The sequence below is a fragment of the Homarus americanus genome, unplaced genomic scaffold, assembly GCF_018991925.1.
Source record: "Homarus americanus isolate GMGI-L3 unplaced genomic scaffold, GMGI_Hamer_2.0 scaffold53225, whole genome shotgun sequence".
Taxonomy (NCBI): domain Eukaryota; kingdom Metazoa; phylum Arthropoda; class Malacostraca; order Decapoda; family Nephropidae; genus Homarus; species Homarus americanus.
Genome location: NW_024750875.1, coordinates 165,102 through 183,368, shown reverse-complemented (window position 1 = coordinate 183,368; position 18,267 = coordinate 165,102). Strand labels below are relative to the sequence as shown.

The 18,267-nt window shown below is 39.7% G+C and overlaps 1 protein-coding gene across 6 annotated transcripts in view; it reads right to left on the bottom strand.

Moving 5' to 3' along the window:
• Nucleotides 1-16,878, bottom strand: part of LOC121854446 (rotatin-like) — a 167,895-nt gene extending 151,017 nt beyond the window's left edge. For 3 of the 6 annotated variants that reach the window (XM_042349118.1, XM_042349117.1, XM_042349113.1), the window contains exons 1-3: nucleotides 16,720-16,878; nucleotides 8,372-8,559; nucleotides 340-486 (exon numbers count right to left, since the gene is read on the bottom strand). In XM_042349118.1, coding sequence (XP_042205052.1) covers nucleotides 340-486; nucleotides 8,372-8,559; nucleotides 16,720-16,753 — 369 coding nt within the window. In that variant the 5' untranslated portion in view covers nucleotides 16,754-16,878. The remainder of the gene's footprint in view (nucleotides 1-339; nucleotides 487-8,371; nucleotides 8,560-16,719) is intronic. The other 3 variants (XM_042349115.1, XM_042349116.1, XM_042349114.1) reach the window with 2 other exon arrangements.
• Between the last annotated feature and the right edge of the window lie 1,389 nt (nucleotides 16,879-18,267).

Sequence of the window (18,267 nt, the reverse complement as noted above, 5' to 3'; positions counted from 1 at the left end):
CGAGTCACGCTACCTACTTCCCTCACTATACGACTCTACTACTATAAACTCCTACCTTACCTCTTCATATGAGTTTTTGTCTCATTATATGTATTTTGACCTGCGATGGGGTTTTCCGGAACCTGTCCCATTGCAAATGAAGGTCTACCTATATTATTACTGGATCTTCATATGCTTCAAAGTGTAATAAATGCCACTAACTATAGGTAAATGGAGAACACTTTAAATAAGTGACTTGTATGAAAGATTAAAGGGATGTGCAAAAATAAAATTTTTAAAGGAATTCTTAGTAATAAACTGGAACTGATGTCAACAAAAACAAAAGATCAATAAACTAACTGTTGGAGTCATCCCCTCAGATGTCTGTATTACAGAATGGAGAAGATGGTTAATGTCTGGCAGAAGACCAAGAGGAGCTGTTGCCTTTAAGTTATGCAGATAGTACACCCCACCAAGAGACACAAACTGTCTCTTTGATGATTCATTCTGAAAAGATATGAAAATATAATTTTAAATGATTTAATATATATTCACTTATACATAACTGAGTCTGGAATGAGAAACACTATAAAGGCAACTTTGTTTTTGTTTTTTTTATGGGGAAAAGCCCACCTGGGAACAGGTCATTGATCAACAATGGGGCTTGAGAGAGAGAGAGAGACTACGATAACTTACACTACGAAGATGCGGGAAAACCAGCTTTTTGAAGTGAAACATTGTAAGAGAAAGGAAACACACAGGAAGGCAGAGCATTCCAGAGCTTGACTGTGTGAGGAAAGAAGGATGTACAGGGGGTCCCTGGGTTATGAACGGGTTCAGTTCCTGAGGACATTCTTAAGTCGGATCTGTGCTCAAGTCGAAACATTTGCTATGTACTATTACCAGCAAAAGTCCTCCCACAAACTTGCTACACAGGGCTGTGGGAGAACTTTTGCTGGTAACTGTACATACAGTACCATACTTACAAAACACTGTTTAAAATCCAACTATATCATAGCCTAAGACCTTATATACATCTAAAATCACTTAATTTAAGAAAAAATAAATAAAATGACAAAATACAATAAATGAGTGTAAAAAATAAGTCTTTATTTAAATAAAATACAGTAAATTTCAAATTTAACCAAACACTGCACATACACACAAAAGCCCGCTAAAAAAAAAAAATAATAATAATTAGTTTTCCAAAGGTCCGGATTCTCGGGTGGTCCGGATTTTTGGCATCCGGATTTTTGGACTTTTACTGTAATATCTCAGAATAAAGTTAGGAGAATATAATTTGCAAGACAGCAAATAATTTGAATATAAACGTCATATATTTTGCACAAGAGATAAAATTAATCACCTGCATCACATTACAGAGTCGACTTAAAACGGACTAATAGGGAGGAAAGGGTGTCCGTTTTAGCCGATTGTCCAAATTAACCGACTTAGGGGTTAATATTGCATTATACAGCTATGTGTATGTTTATTTGAGTGCCCCGTCATAGGAGTCCGTTTTCTCTCACTTCAGGACGCCTGAGTCGTCCGTTTTCTCTTAATCTTAAGAGTACACCAGGGACTTTGTTATTTCTTAGTAGTGACACAGAATTTGAAATTGCAACCCCAATTGCAACTGGGACAATCCCAGAACCAGAAATTTGATATGGACAGTTCAGATTTCATCCGATTTATCCGAAATCCGGATTAAAGGGGTCCGAATTAACAAGGGTCGACTGTAGTGATTTAAGAGTTCTAGTGTATATGTACTGTACATATATACAGTAATACCCCGCTTTACACGGTTCTGGTTTACGCGTTTCTACATTTACCCGGTACCCAGCCAGAACCAGAATTCCCACTTTACTCGGTGCATCTACGCATATACGCATCTACTCATATACGCGGGTGAAGTATAATTTTTTATTTAACGCATAAAATTCATACAAATTACCCGGCCAGAATATAATTTACATTGTTGGAATTCTTACAATATGATGATCATTTTGAATGTAAACCATCATGGATTTTGCATTAGACATTCAAATGTTAGATCTAATGCAAGAATTTTGTTTACAAAGAGCAAATATGTTATCTTTTGTGCAAAATATATAACGTGTATATTCAAAATATTCCTGGTCTTGCAAGGAATCCAGCAATGTCAATTATATTACCCTAACTTTAGTCTGAGGTATTATTTATTACTATACCTTAAAATCTGGTGTTTTCACCCAATTATTTCTCAGAGAGGGAGGAGCCAGCAAGCGTGGGAAGAGGAGAGGGTGGGGAAGATGAGTCCATTATTTGAATGGACATTAACCTGGCGACTGTATTTCTCTTAAATATTAATTGTGTGTGCATACCATCATAAAATTAAGATGTTATTTTTACTACAACATAGGTATTGTGTCGGTATAGTGTCCGAAAAAGTGGAGTTTGAGAGTTGGCCCAGTCTCTATTTCAATTAATCCCATATGTTCTGTTATTCCATTTACGCGTTTCTCGTTTTACGTGGACCTACGCGGGTTCAATTGACAGCGTAAATCGGGGTATTACTGTATACTGTATATAGTATAGTGATTTAAGGGCGATTTAGGGGAATTTTAGGAGTGTTTCTGACTTTATGCGTTTTGGGCTTTACTTTGTATACACTTTTCTGTGAGCTGGAACCAATTACCCAATATCCCATTGAAACAATGGTTTCGGTTAACGAAATTTTCGGTTAATGAATGACCCTCTGGAACGAATTGAGTTCGTTAACCGAGGGACCACTGAAGTGTGAAGTAAATTGTTGATATAAAGAAGGAAGAGAGTAGGTGAAAAAACAGAACCCTGAGGGACACCATTATTGGAAGAGAAAGATCGAGAGATCGATCCCTCGACAACAACTGCCATGGGTTGGTTCTCAAGGAAGCTAGAAATAAGAGAACAAAGTGGAAGAAAGAAACCATAAGAGGGAAGTTTAGAAAGCAAAGACCTGTGCCATACTCTTGTCCAATGCTTTAGAGATGTCGAGGGCCACGACAAAAGTTTCCCCATAATCCGTAAGAGAGGATGACCAAGGATGAGTGCAGTAGGAGAGCAGATCACCAGTAGATCTTGCCTGGCGAAAGCCAAACTGGCGATCCGACAAAAGATAAATGCATTCAAAGTGATGGAGAAAATGAGAGTCTTAGATAGTTTCGAAAATCTTAGATTGGGAGGAAGTTGGGGCAATGGGGCCGATAGTTAAGAAGGATTAAAATGTTCACCCTTCTTCGCGATGTGCTGAAATGAGGCATGCTTCCAAGAAAAATGAAAAGTTTGGGTTTTGAGGCAAAGGCAAAAGAGACAAGCAATCCCAGTGGCCAAAACTTCAGCACACTCCCTCGGAACATGAGGGGGTATTCCGTCTGGTCCATGCACCTTAATCACATCCAGACTGGATAACACACCAGCAACCCTATGATTGGCGATTATGGGAAAGTGCATAGATTCTGTAGGAGAAGCAGGAGTAGGAGGGGTAGAGTTGGAATCCTCCAAGGTAGAGCTAGAAGAAAATAAGGTGCCAAAGAGATTATTTTTATCAAAGGAAGAGTTGGCAAAAGAGTTATCAGGTCGGAAATGACGAGAGAAAAAAGGGAGTGTAGAAGTTAATACAGATGTTTTAGGTTAAGGACCAGAAGGATTTACCAGAAGAAAAGTTAATCAGGTTAGTGACCTTTCCTTTTATAAAATTTCACTTGTCCCTCTAAAGAATAGTGAAGAATAGCCTTAAAAAGATTCCTAGAAGTAATGATAGAAGAGTGAGTAACAGGAGAAGGAGACATTTTCATAATTTTATATGTCCTATTTCTCTCCCTACATGCAAGAGAACAGGAGCAATCAAACCATGAGTATAAAGTGAAAGTTTTGGTAGAAGATGGGATAAATGCACTTTTACAATCCAATATAATCCCAGCAATGCTGTCAGCCCATACCAAGGAGTCCTGAAAAAGTTGGAGAAGAATTATCACAAGGATTGCCAGTGTGCCCTTCGATAGTGCCAAAGGAGGAGGAGGAGGAGAGGGAATAGTAGTGGTGTTGGTGAATTATATTAGGGGTTTACTGTAATTAGCTTTAATACAGGATATTTGCCAACTATGTTGCCTTGAATACAGAATATTTGCCAACTATGTTGCCTTGAATACAGAATATTTGCCAACTATGTTGCATTGAATACAGAATATTTGCCAACTATGTTGCCTTGAATACAGGATATTTGCCAACTATGTTGCCTTGAATACAGGATGTTTGCCAACTATGTTGCCTTGAATACAGAATATTTGCCAACTATGTTGCCTTGAATACAGATATTTGCCAACTATGTTGCCTTGAATACAGAATATTTGCCAACTATGTTGCCTTGAATACAGGATATTTGCCAACTATGTTGCCTTGAATACAGGAATACTATGTTGCCTTGAATACAGAATATTTGCCAACTATGTTGCCTTGAATACAGGATATTTGCCAACTATGTTGCCTTGAATACAGGATGTTTGCCAACTATGTTGCCTTGAATACAGAATATTTGCCAACTATGTTGCCTTGAATGCAGGATATTTGCCAACTATGTTGCCTTGAATACAGGATATTTGCCAACTATGTTGCCTTGAATACAGAATATTTGCCAACTATGTTGCCTTGAATACAGGATATTTGCCAACTATGTTGCCTTGAATACAGAATATTTGCCAACTATGTTGCCTTGAATACAGAATATTTGCCAACTATGTTGCCTTGAATACAGAATATTTGCCAACTATGTTGCCTTGAATACAGAATATTTGCCAACTATGTTGCCTTGAATACAGAATATTTGCCAACTATGTTGCCTTGAATACAGAATATTTGCCAACTATGTTGCCTTGAATACAGAATATTTGCCAACTGTTGCCTTGAATACAGAATATTTGCCAACTATGTTGCCTTGAATACAGGATATTTGCCAACTATGTTGCCTTGAATACAGGATATTTGCCAACTGTTGCCTTTGAGAAAGCACAATATCCTGTTTACTTCTCCTAGTCCGTCATAGTTAAAAAATATATATACCGTACACAGCTACAACAATGAAAGATCATTAGAGAAATCTACAAATTTCTTAAGTTATATGTACATACAGTGGTCCCTCGGTTAACGAGCACCTCGGTTAACGAGATTTCGGTTAACGAGTTACCTCCCATAAGATTCTTAAATTCGGTTAATGAGCAACCCCTCGGTTAACAAGTTTCTTACGAGCCGATCTCAACACGTTTTGGCTTGCACTGGGCGGTCAACCAGCTGTAGTATTAGTCCGCCAATACATTAATCGGTTCTAGGGCTTAAATTCCTTATTATTTTAGTAAATATCAAGAAGTTTATACTATTCAATAATTTTAAAAGTTTAATATTCAATTTTTTAGTCATTTTAACAATTATTGAACATAATTGAAGGTAAAGTGACTAGTTTAATGCACGGCATCCAGCCTCTTAACACAGCAAACAGGCGTTAGTCTCTCTCTGTTTTCACTGGAGGTAACATCTTGCTTGAGACTCTCTTCAACTAAATGCTTTTTTTCTGTGTTTCCAAGCAAATTATTGGTCATTTGGAAATTTATTTTACATATTGACAATATATAGCGCAGTGCAGTGTTATTTTAAAGAAAATATTCTTTATTTACAACAAGTTTAACTTTAAAAAGCACGTGTTGACATTGTTTGAATCCAGCATGGGGCCTAAGAGATCAAGAAAAGCGATTTCAATCCAAACCAAGCAGGAAATCATAAAAAAACATGAACAAGGCAATAGAACAAATGCGCTATGCAAAGAATATGGCATGTCGACATCAACTGTGTCGACAATTCTTGCACAGAAAGACAAATTTAAAGAAGTGAAAGTGAGAGACAAATCTACAAGAGTGTTTAAAAGTATATCCCTAGATGTAGAAACTGCGAGGTTACTTATCATCTGGATTAGGGAAAAAAGGATGAAAGGTAATTCAGTTTCTACTGAATTCATTTGCGAAAAAGCCAGGGAGATTTACGAACATTTAAAGACAGATCAACCTGGTTCTTCAGGCACAGAATTTGAAGATTTTAGGGCCAGCAAAGGCTGGATCGAAAAATTTAAGAAAAGAAGTGACATTTTCAGTGTTGTTAGGCATGGTGAAGCTGCTAGTGCTGATAAGGAAGGGGCAGCAAAGTTTTTAGATGAATTTAAAAAACTGATGGAAGAAGAAAATTATCTTCCACAGCAAGTGTTCAATGTGGACGAAACTGGGCTGTTCTGGAAAAAGATGCCCAAAAGAACATTCATCACCAGAGATGAAGTCTCTTTACCTGGGCATAAACCCATGAAAGACCGTCTCACTCTATTGCTTGGTGCCAATGCTTCAGGGGATTTCTGACTGAAGCCTATGCTTGTCTACCACTCTGAAAAGCCCAGGGTGTTCAAGCAACAGAAAGTGGTAAGAACAAAGCTTGGAGTTTATTGGAAGTCCAACCATAAGGCATGGGTGACAAGACAGCTCTTTAATGAATGGGCTGTTGAGGTGTTTTGCCCTTCTGTCAAGAGCTACCTAACCACCAATAAACTCCCTTTAAAGGCTCTTCTCCTCATGGATAATGCTCCTGGTCATGACCCTAACCTTGCCAGAAATTTGGAGTATCAATTTGACTTTGTGAAAGTGTTGTTTTTGCCTCCAAACACTACATCAATCATACAGCCAATGGACCAGAATGTGATCAGCAACTTCAAGAAGTTGTACATGAAGAAAATGTTTAGGAGGTGTCATCAGGCAATTTCCAGTGATCCTGAACTAACACTGAAACATTTCTGGAAGACACAATTCAACATCCTGGAGGCTGTAAAATTGATTGTGTCATCATGGCAAGAAGTCTCCACTAGATCGCTCAATTCTTCATGGAAAGCACTGTGGCCATCAGTAGTCCATGATTTTGAGGGATTTGAGGAAGAAACAGAGTTGGACCAGGAGATTGTGTCCATTGGTCAGTCATGGGCCTTGAAGTGGAGGAGGAGGATGTGGAAGAGCTTGTGATGTCTCATGAGGAGGAACTTACTCCTGATGACTTGAAGCAACTGGATGAGATGTTACAGGTAGAGGCTGACAGTGGTGAGGAGGAAATTGAAAGTGATGACCATATGTCAACTAAACAGTTGAAAGATGTGATTTACCACTGGGAGAAGTCCAGGGAACTGGCTTCAAAGCACCCAGAAGTGGAAAAAACTGAACTAACTTTGTGTCATGTTGAGGACTCAGTGGTCTCCTTCTTTAAACATAAGTTAATGGTGAGGAGGACAGATGCCCCACAGACCACAATTGACACTTTCTTCAGTAAAAGGCAGAGGGAACAAGATGCTATCCCTCAGCCTTCCACTTCAAGGAGGAGAGAGGATGTTCATGGTGGAGAATCTGTCAGTCCAGAGGTTCCTGACATTTTCATGGAAGGTGACTCACCTTCCAAGAAGCAGTAAAATGCTTCTCCTCCACCTCCACTTCCTTCTCTTCTCCCTTCTACTCCTCCACCTCCCACTTCAAATTCACATCATCATCATCATCCAGGAGCCTTCTACATACACACCTCAAAGTAAGTGAACTTTTCTACCTTTTTTGTTGAATTTAGGCAATTTTCAGTGAGCTGGAACCAATTACCCAAAAACCCATTGAAACAATGGTTTCGGTTAACGAGATTTTCGGTTAACGAGCAACCTGCTGGAACGGATTGTGCTCGTTAACCGAGGGACCACTGTATAAGTGTTCTGACTGTTACCGCAAGCAATAATGAGTAGGATGACACATAAACAAACATTATGTTAGGCTGTAAGTCATGTCATGTTTATTGGGTGTGCCTGCCTATATACAGTATATAGAGTATTGAGATGGTGGAAGATGAGAGACCCAGAGTAGGTTGGAGTGTGTAAGGGGAGCTTGTTTGTGTATAAACACCTGACTCAGCGTCGCCGACCAGCGAGGGCTGGGCAGGCGACGCAGGGTACTGGCACTGTAGTTTTCCTGATCATAGAGGCAACACCTAACCTGGTTTCTTTTGAGACTTTCAACACGTAAGTTTAACTGGTACTTATTGTGTACACAGGTAGACTGTGTCCATTGCATCGTTTATCATTGTGACAACATAAAATACGGCAAATTAAGTACTCATTGTAAGTGTTAAGATTAGACTAATTACATAGCTATGATTGTTATGTAAATATATGTTGGATTAAACATTTATGTATGATTGCCTATGTATGATTTATTTGAAATACTAAAATGAATTGTATTCAACAGGTTTGACCGAATTATAACGTTCAAGTTTAACGTGAAGAGTCTGATTTACCTTTAAACGCTCAGAAAGCATTTACACTGACCTTAAAGAGGAAGAAAAGTAAATTCAAGGCTTGAGGTCTTAAGGTGTGAGGTCCTAAGTCCAATAACTGCAGCAGGTTTGGGATGAGGTTTGGGTGTTGGTTCAGCCTGCTCAAAGGCACAAGATTCAATTCCACTTTTTGAAGAAGCGAGCTCAGTGCACGGGCACGAATTTCCAAAATTGGGTGCACTGAAAAAAAAGTGATTACTGTACTTATAAAATCTTGATGTAAAACAACACCAGGATTAACATTCCTGATAAAACAATACGTACTGCAAACAGCACAGGATCTATATTTGCCTCAGGATAAGTTTACATAAAATCAAATTAGACAAAAATATGATTAGCCATGTTGAGTTATATTCTACAAAAGCCTGATTGGATATACACTAAAGCCCTTCAATTCCAGATTTTGTCTTAAAGTGCAATCCATGAAGGATTCTGGATCAGCCCCTTGTGGTGGTGAGCCCAGACTGCCCTCCCATAAGATTATACAGTAGGTATACCACTGTTATACAATACAGTACAGTACTGACTGTCAGCAATTAAATGCCAGGTAGCGTCGTGTTCTCCTAATATTACGTATTTAAGTAATTATTAGATGTTTTAATTGCCTGTATGTTGGCCCGGCAAGTTAATGCTAGGCATTTACATACCTAGGTAAAAAGATAGACGTCGCATTCTGGACTATATCACAAAAACTTTTTTTTAGAGAAAAACAGCTTTTTTGCAATTTTTTTTATTTGCAGTTTCGACTATTCTTAGATTTTCATCAGAAATATGTTTTCATTGCAACTGATTTCATATGTAGTTGAATTGCGCGCACGAACAAGTTTCCGCAAAAAACTGCCAGGTGCCACTACCACACAGCACAGATTCCCGCTTCTCTTCTGTCTCACTAGCGTCCCCTGCCACACTTTGTACAATATACATTTTTGCTGTTAACCACGTACTTTGTGCTCGTAAAATCCTATCACGGCTCCATAACATCCTTCTAAAGGGCAAGTAATGCACCAAAGAAGCCTAAAAGAAAACGAAAAGTGTTGAATTTAGTCAAGAAAGTAAAAATAATAAGAAACTTGAGAATGGAATGATCTATGCGGTATGCGCTAAGGCAAAAGAGATGAACAAATCAACAGTTCGCTACATAAAAAATCGGGAGAAGACAGCACTGATGCAGTTACTGCTAGTGTGCCCGCAGCAGCAAAGGTGACACAACATGCGAGATTTTCAGCACATTTGTTCATTATCATCAGCATCATTATTATTTATCATCATCTACCAGGAGGTGAGTTGGGAGGGAAGACCAAGAGAACAGAACAACATAACTGGGCTGGTGAGTACCGTATTCCATATGAATTGAAGATTTTTTGGTACATAATATATAAATCAATTTTTATTTTTATTTGCATCTTTATTATGTTGTCTTTACATGTTATTTAATATGTGAGAGGGATAGAGATTTAGAGATCATTAGAAACATGTTTAGGGTCATACAAGTGATAAGGGATAGGTTAAAGTTATAATAATGAATACAGTCGGCCCTTCACATACGCGGGTTTAGCATTCACGGATTGACAAATACGCGGATTGCCCCGCCGGAGGAATATTCTGTACATTGAAGTAATTGAAGTACAGTGGGGTATGCTATAACGAACGGATCCTACTATGAATATTCCTATAACGAACGGTTTTACCTATAAAATTGAGAATGCTATAACGAACGCAACTCCTACAACGAACGCAACTCCTACAACGAACGCGGATGAATACGGGACTATTTCGCCTGGCGCATGAATATTGTTGTACCGCGACCCACATCAAGAGTGTCAGGCGCCATCTTTGTCTCATTGTGTAGCCAGTGCACCACTGTTATTGTTGAAATTTCGTCTTTTGATGTGGAAATTCGCGTTATTTGTATAACTATTTTGTTATACAAGTATAAAATTGTAACAATGAGTCGTCCAAAGCGAGTGAGAAAGCTAATAACCCTTGAAACTAGGAAAGAAATTATAAAGAAACGTGAGAATGGAAGAAGCATTGCGAAACTTAGTGATGAGTATGGGATGGCTAAATCGACTATATGTACGATTTTGAAGAATAAAGAGGAGTTAAAAACTGTGCAAGTGGCTAAAGGAATCTTTAGACTTAGCAAAGCAAAGTGTAATGTGATTGAAGAGATGGAAAATTTACTCTTAGTGTGGATAAAGGAGAAAGAAATGGCAGGTGGTAACATTAGTGAAGCTATAATTTGTGAGAAGGCCAGACAATTGTTTGAGGACCTTAAAGCCAAGACTCCCAGTGGAAGTGATAGTGATGTGCCAGTGTTTAGGGGTATCTGCATGCTGAATAACACTAAGGTAAGATAAAGTACGGTATTTTTTACATTTTCCACAGAATTTTTTTCAGTGTTAAGTGGTTGTATTTCGGGGCCTGGAACGGATTAATCCTATAACGAACGAATGCTATAACGAACGAGGTTCTGGAACCAATTACGTTCGTTATAGCATACCCCACTGTACATTCAAATCGCGCGCCATTCAACTCGCGCACGGCACCGAACACAGGACACCGCCCACTCCCGCAACCTCACACACACACGCATAGCTCTCCCTCACTCAGTCAGTCTCGCTGTAACCACGCTTGTGTTGACATCAGCATTGTAGTTGCAAAAATATTACATTTCCATGAATGTATTATATCAAGCACAGTATGAATAGAATATCACTAATATAAGAGAATTTTAACCAAAAACTACTAAAAAAACGAGTAACATATCTTGAACATCGGAAGGCTAGGTAAAGTCTCTTGTTTTCATGTAGTTTATCCTAATTTACATTGAAATGCATTACGTTTCAGCAAAACTACTATTTATTTCTGAGAATATGGAAATGTAATATTTTGCTGAAATGACGTAAGTATTACAGTGGAAAGTGACGAAAGCAATGACTCGCTATCTTTCGTTCAAAAGATGTTACCGTAATCGCTTTTCGAATGGTTTTCAGTTAAAAAACTGTTGTATTACAATAATATTCTATCCTAATTTACTTGTGATGCAACAGTTTATTTAAATGAAGACCATTCGAAAAGCGATTACGGTAACATCTTTTGAACGAAAGAAAGCGAAAGTCATTGTTTTCGTCACTTTCCACTGTAATACGTACGTCATTTCACATGAAGTGGCATAAGGGGCGTGGCTTAGCGATCTTGAGAGTAGAGTTGCCAATTAGTGAATTCCTATGGGCCTGCATGAGACTACCTGTTATCTACCTACCTTGGTCTGACCCTCCTCAGCCAGTGCTCCTTACCTCCGTCTTCGCTTCTTAAGCGTCTACAGCACATGTACGGGGGGTGATGTGGATGTTTCTTATTGGCTATAGCGATAGGAGACTTATTATTGGGCAAGAGTTTTTTGTCTTACCCGATGAACAATGCGTGGGTGCGTCGGGAGCGGAGATTTGAATTTTCGGTACTAGATGTGACTGAATAGGTGAAAGAGCTGTGTCGACATTGTGATAAAGATTATTTTACGCCAACTACCGAGTTTCATTAGAAAAAGAGTGAGGCAATTACTTTTTCTTTTAGAAAACACAGTGTATTACCGAACAACGTTCTTTGTCCAACCTGATTCTTCCTCAGATTAAGGTAAGATGTGGGGGCTTGAACAAAGGGGGGTCTGGGGGCTCCGCCCCGGTTAGGTTAGGTGGTAATTGTTTACTTCTATCACTAGAAGTTGTTTGTTTATTTTCTTTATTTTTGCTCTACTCGTTGTTTTGATGATTTTAAGTATACAGTTGTACCCCACTTAACGCGGTCAATTGAACCCAGAGGGTCCCGCGTTATGTGAAACCGCGTTAAGTGAATAACAGAACATATGGGATTAATTCCAATAGAACCCAGCCCGACCCCCAAACTCCACTTTTTGACGACAAATAACTATGTTGTAGTAAAAATTCTATCTTAACTTTATGGTGGCATGAAAAACAAGTAATATAAAAGAGGTTAGGTTAGGAAAGATAAAGGTTAACATAGGAAAAATAAAGAATAGGTTAAAAAACGAAAATTTTTAAGGAACACTCACGGTAGTAGAAGAGATGGGTCGGCATACGGGGATGGAGGCTGGTTCCGAGGCAGAGGGCAGATTACTGCCCCTCAGGTGAATCACCATTACTAGGTGAATCACCATTACTAGGTGAATCAATATCACTGTCACTTACAGTTGTTATGGCTTCCCTGACAAATCCCTCAAAATCAACTTCACTATCACTATCACTGGCTTGGGCTGGCTGTGGTGGGTTGCGGGCGAAGAACTCGGTTATGCTTTGCTGACGGCTGGCTTTGATGTTTTCATGATACACCGTGATGTACGGCTCCATAGCCTGCACCAGTCGGGTATGGAAGACGTCATGGCGTTCATCGTCAGTGTCGCGGGAAACGATGGACTTAATTTTTTCTGTTAACTCTATGACACACTTAATATCACTATGACTTAAACTAGGTTCTTCGGAGAATGACGCACCTTCTTCCTCCTCTTCACTAACGTGATCTTCTTCCAACATCTCGTCGGCAGTCACTTCAGGATCTCTGATCACCTCCAGGATGTCTTCGTTGGTGGTCTCGGAGAAGCCTTCAACTGTAATATTGAGCGCAGCTTCTCTGGCAAGGTCCACTGCTACTGCAACAGTCTGAACCTGACCAGTCACAGGTTCACTCCTCCTCTCACCTGGTATGCCATGCAACACATGTCTCCATGCGTGACGAATCGTAGCAATAGACAGCAGATCCCATGCCTCCACCAAGAAGTCTACAGCTTGTTTGACGTTAAACTTCTTCCAAAATTGTTTGACGAGAAGTTCTTGAGTCGCCGCCTCTTGTTCCTTGTCCTCGTCGCTTTTACTCTCGCTGTCGGTGTCACCCAGCTTACGCAACTCATCCTTGGTGTTGGTAGAGTCGTTCAGGAGCTTGAATTTCTTTGCCGAGTATGCAGCTTTAACATTGCAGATTAACTCCTGGTCCATGGGCTGGATTAATGACGTAGTGTTGGGAGGAAGGAAGACCACTTTTACGTTGGGGTGACGATCCATAAGTAGGGGCGAGTGTCCAGGTGCGTTGTCAAGGAGCAACAAAATATTGAAAGGAACATTCTGTTGCTCGCAGAATTTCTGCACGTCAGGAACAAAAAAGTTGTCAAACCAGAAGAGGGACAGAGAAGAGGACATCCACGCCTTACGTGCGGTTAGCCAGTGGACATTAAGCTTGTTCATGTCCATATTCTTGTAGGCGTGCGGCTTGCGGGCTTTGTGAATCACCGATAACTTTGGTTTACAGGTACCGGAGGCATTGGTGGTAAACAGGACGGTGATGCGTTCCTTCTGCATCTTCCGGCCCCTTACCTTGCTCGCAGACTGGACAACGAAGGTCTTGGAAGGTAACTTTTTCCAGAAAAGACCAGATTCGTCCATGTTAAACACCTGGTCGTCACTGTACTGTCCTTCCTCCATAATCTCACGTAAAAACGGAGGAAAATCTCTAGCCGCCGCACGGTCAGCACTCGCTTCCTCACCAACAATGCTGATGTTGGTGATCTTGTTCCTCCTCTTAAACCTATGCAGCCAACCATGGGAAGCATTGAAGGGTTTGGGCTCTGCAATTCCCAGTTTACGTGTCACTGCTGCGTATAGCTCACGTGCGTACTCCTGCACTGAGCGCGTGTCCACCGCCATGTTGCGTCGCGCCTGACGCACCAAATAACTCACCAGCAAAGTTTCCACTTTTGCCAGCACCCTGTTCTGGCAATACCTGATAGATGAAGCACCTGCAGACTTTGTGATCTTCATGTGCTCCTTTATCTTGGCTGCATCCTTCTTTATTGTACGAATCGTAGATTCGTTGACGCCATGCTGGCGCGCGAGATCAACTTGGCGTCTTCCTTTCTCCAAATCTTGAACAATTTGGTACTTCAGCTCGTAGCTTAATGAACGTCGTGTCTTCTTTGGTTTAGTGCCGCTGGGTCCAGGTAAGGAAAGGTTTCTCTCTGGGGGTGGTGGTCCGGCGGAAGCCATTTTACGGAACAATGGATGCGCGTTAACCCGGCGTGGCCTTGAGGGATGAAACTGCCGCGGCTAGGTCAAGCGTCGTCTCTCCTCCCTCCCTCCCTCCCCGGGGTAGTCACGTCATAATACTTTAAGCCAATTACAGCTAGCAGCAGAGGGGGGTAGGGCTGCATGGCCAATCACAGTCCGAGACGTCATATGACGTCAGTGATAACGCAACAAAGACACACACTGCGCAACCTTACCGCGCCGCTTACCCAAGCGGAGGGAGGAGGAGGGAGAGGCAGGCAGGCAGGAGGGCGGGTGGGTGGCGCGTGGTCAAAATCTAAAAATAGCATCCGAGCCGGACACTCACCGCGTTGCTGTGGAAAAACCCGCGTTAAGTGAAAGTTCAGCTTTGGCAAGGCACCGCGTATATGATAAAACGCGTTAAGTGAAAGCGCGTTAAGCGGGGTAATACTGTATTAAAAGAAACGACAACTTTCCATTGTACTTTTTGTAATTTTTAGGATTTTTTTCAATTACTCTATCCTACAATCTTAAATTCCTTGTTAGTGAGCAGGACATAAACGATGAGAGAAATTACAGGGTAAAAACATGGCAAACACTGATGTTATGACATTAAAACTACGTCTCTAGGTGCACTTCAAACGCCAAAATCATTTTCTTACCGTAAGTTAGTCTGACTTCACCTAATTCCCTACCGCCGCCATTCCTTCCTCTCCAATTGTATAAACTGTGTTCCATTATTCCTGATTCTTTTAATAAAATAATCACGCATCTTTATTAAGTTTAGAATTACGTTTAAACCACTTTTTTATTCTTTTGTTTATTTATTATGTGGATTCTCTTTTTTATATCATCTACAGTTTGAACATCACGCGATGATTACGTGTTAGAGTGCCTCGTTTACATCATGTTTGACCTGCGTTGTTGTGATTATTCTTATCGAGAATTATCAGGCCTGATTCTTGATGATATTCGTTTGCTAGCTCTTATTTGTAACCATGGTTTAATTAAGAACACTTGTAAATGTTCCAAATGCAATACTGTATAACAACCTCAATATTAAGCTAAGTTGTTTAAGATTTTTTCGTTCGTGACAATTGTTAGGTAGGGTTTCCTAGGTTCTTTGGCTTATTGCGATTTTGTTTAATTTTTTGTACACACTATTAGCTTAATATTAAACACATATTGCACATGATAATGCATAGAACCTAACCTAATAGGATGGGTTTGATAGGTCAGGTTCTAGTAGGTTCTATGCATTGTCGTTTCCATATCTGTGTTTAATAACATGTAAATAATGTGTACCAAAAATTTAATCCAATTCACACATTTCCTTCTGGTGATAGCAGTTTCGTAAGCCTTTACCAGTTAGGTTTAGGTTAGGTTACGTTAGGTTAGGTTTTATTGGTTGGTATTTTATTTCTGTGATTTACTCGGCAAAAAATTCAATAAAATTCCGACTTTATCCCTAAATATTGTTGAGTGGGGGGTTATCTCAAAAACTAGTGATATCCGATGGAAATTAATAACAAATTCGTCCGAAACTCATCAAATATCATAGGAAAAACATATTTCTAATATAAAAAATGAAGGTCAGATTCATTTAAAACACACCAAAATACACTAGGAAAACATATTGGTCAACACCAAGGGACTCGTGTCCTAGAGTAAAAGTTTACGATAATAACTTACAATTTGTCACTAATACCAGCAACTGTTAGTGGTGACGAAACGGATTTGATATTGGTAAGGAAATGGGGTTTTGGTGACGAAATGGATTGGTAACGAAATGGGGGTGCATCCTTTTCCATGTATTTTGAACACATTTTACCTTGAATTTTATAGCAAATCTCTTGATTCTGAGATGGAAGGGGAGGGACGAATCTCAGAAATTATTGACTAGTGCCAGGAAAGGTCTAATTCGTTCATAACACATCAAAACCATAGGAAAAACTTTCAACTTACATTTCGTAGAGTGGCAACAAGTGAAATTTTACCCCTTTAAAGTTTAGTTTAGGTTAGGTTGAAATTATGCTTTTCCGATGGTTTTTCATAATTTTACCCACTATCATATAATTACATGTATGCTTTCTCCCTCTAGTGCGGTGTCCTGCAGGTTCATTGTCTTGCAGTTTGTCGTTAGATAGCTAATATACTCACTTTGACTTGCTATCAGTTATGGAAGGTTATTTTTTTTTACTACGACTACTACACAGATCTCTCATTTAAAACATAAATTACTGCCTATTACTATTCTACACAACGCCACAATATACTTGGAACTTACCTAATTTATCAATGTACTCTGCTTCCTCTGTCATGTTGAGAAATGGCAAAACCAAGACCTTCAAAACTACATTATATTAAAGACATTCAAAACACTCGCTGGATTCAAACGTCGTCCGCCCCGCTCGGCCAGACACAAGCATCCCGACAGCTCCCGACAGGCCCGCAGCTGATCCCTGGAGTCCGGATTTATTTATTCTTGGCTAATGTTATTTTATTGTATTTTATACTATAATGCTTTTTTATAATTACATACTTAGAGTTGAAAAAAATACCGGATTTTGTTGCTTAAATAAAAATAGTGTTACACTGGCAAAATTTAATATTTATTTGTTTTAACAGCCAGGGATGGAACTTGAGCAATTACTTTTTACTTTTATCCTCATTTTTTTCTTTTTTTTCTTTTTTTCTTTTTATATTGGGCACTCCCCTACATCCTTGTGTAAGGTGAAGCGCAGAAGCGTTTACAGTGCCCAACAGGGAAGCATGCTAAGTTCATGCTTGCCTTTATGTCTCATGAGTTAAGGGCGTAGAAGCCTGAAGAGTCAAGGGCATAGAAGCCTGGAGAGTTTTATCCTCTTCACCACAGATCGGCTACAGTGAGACAATATGGAGCCCCCCCGGAGGGTGGCTTCCTACCGTGGCCGAGCGAAAGATCAGCCCGGAGGGCGGCGATTCCGCTAGTATCTATATAAAACAAAGAAATATGTCTGTGTGTTTGTGTGTCCGCAAGAGAATCTCGGAAACTACTTTACCGATCTGTATTGATGATGGATGGTGTTATATGTAGTGATGATGGATGGTGTTATATGTAGTGATGATGGATGATGTTATATGTAGTGATGATGGATGTTGTTATATGTAGTGATGATGGATGGTGTTATATGTAGTGATGATGGGTGGTGTTATATGTAGTGATGATGGGTGGTGTTACATGTAGTGATGATGGATGGTGTTATATGTAGTGATGATGGATGGTGATATATGTAGTGATGATGGATGATGTTATATGAAGTGAAGATGGGTGGTGTTATATGTAGTGATGATTAGACGATAAAATAATAACAGTTTAATGCTAAAAAATATACTTTGCTGTACCGTTGTATTGAAAAACATGGTGGAACTTACATACACCGTTAATGAACTATTGGTGGAAGAAGAAGTGATGATGGATGATGTTATATATAGAATATGAAAAGTATCCCTCTGTTGTCATTGGCAACATGGATAAGAAATGTGAATACTGCGGTGCAAAGAAGTACAAAGGAGAATCTGCTGGACTGTGCTGCTCTCATGGGAAAGTACGATTGCCAAATTTGGAAAAACCACCACAACCATTGAAGACGCTCATGCTGGGAACAACAGTCAAAACACTTCTTGGAAAATATACGGAAGTACATTTCATGCCTTCAGATGACATCCTTTGGAACTACCAGAGTAATTCGTGAGCATGGATACATGCCCACATTCAAAGGGTATCATCTTGGATGAGAAAATGTAAATCACTCAACAGAAAATTTCTGAAGACGGTATATATCCACGTGTACTT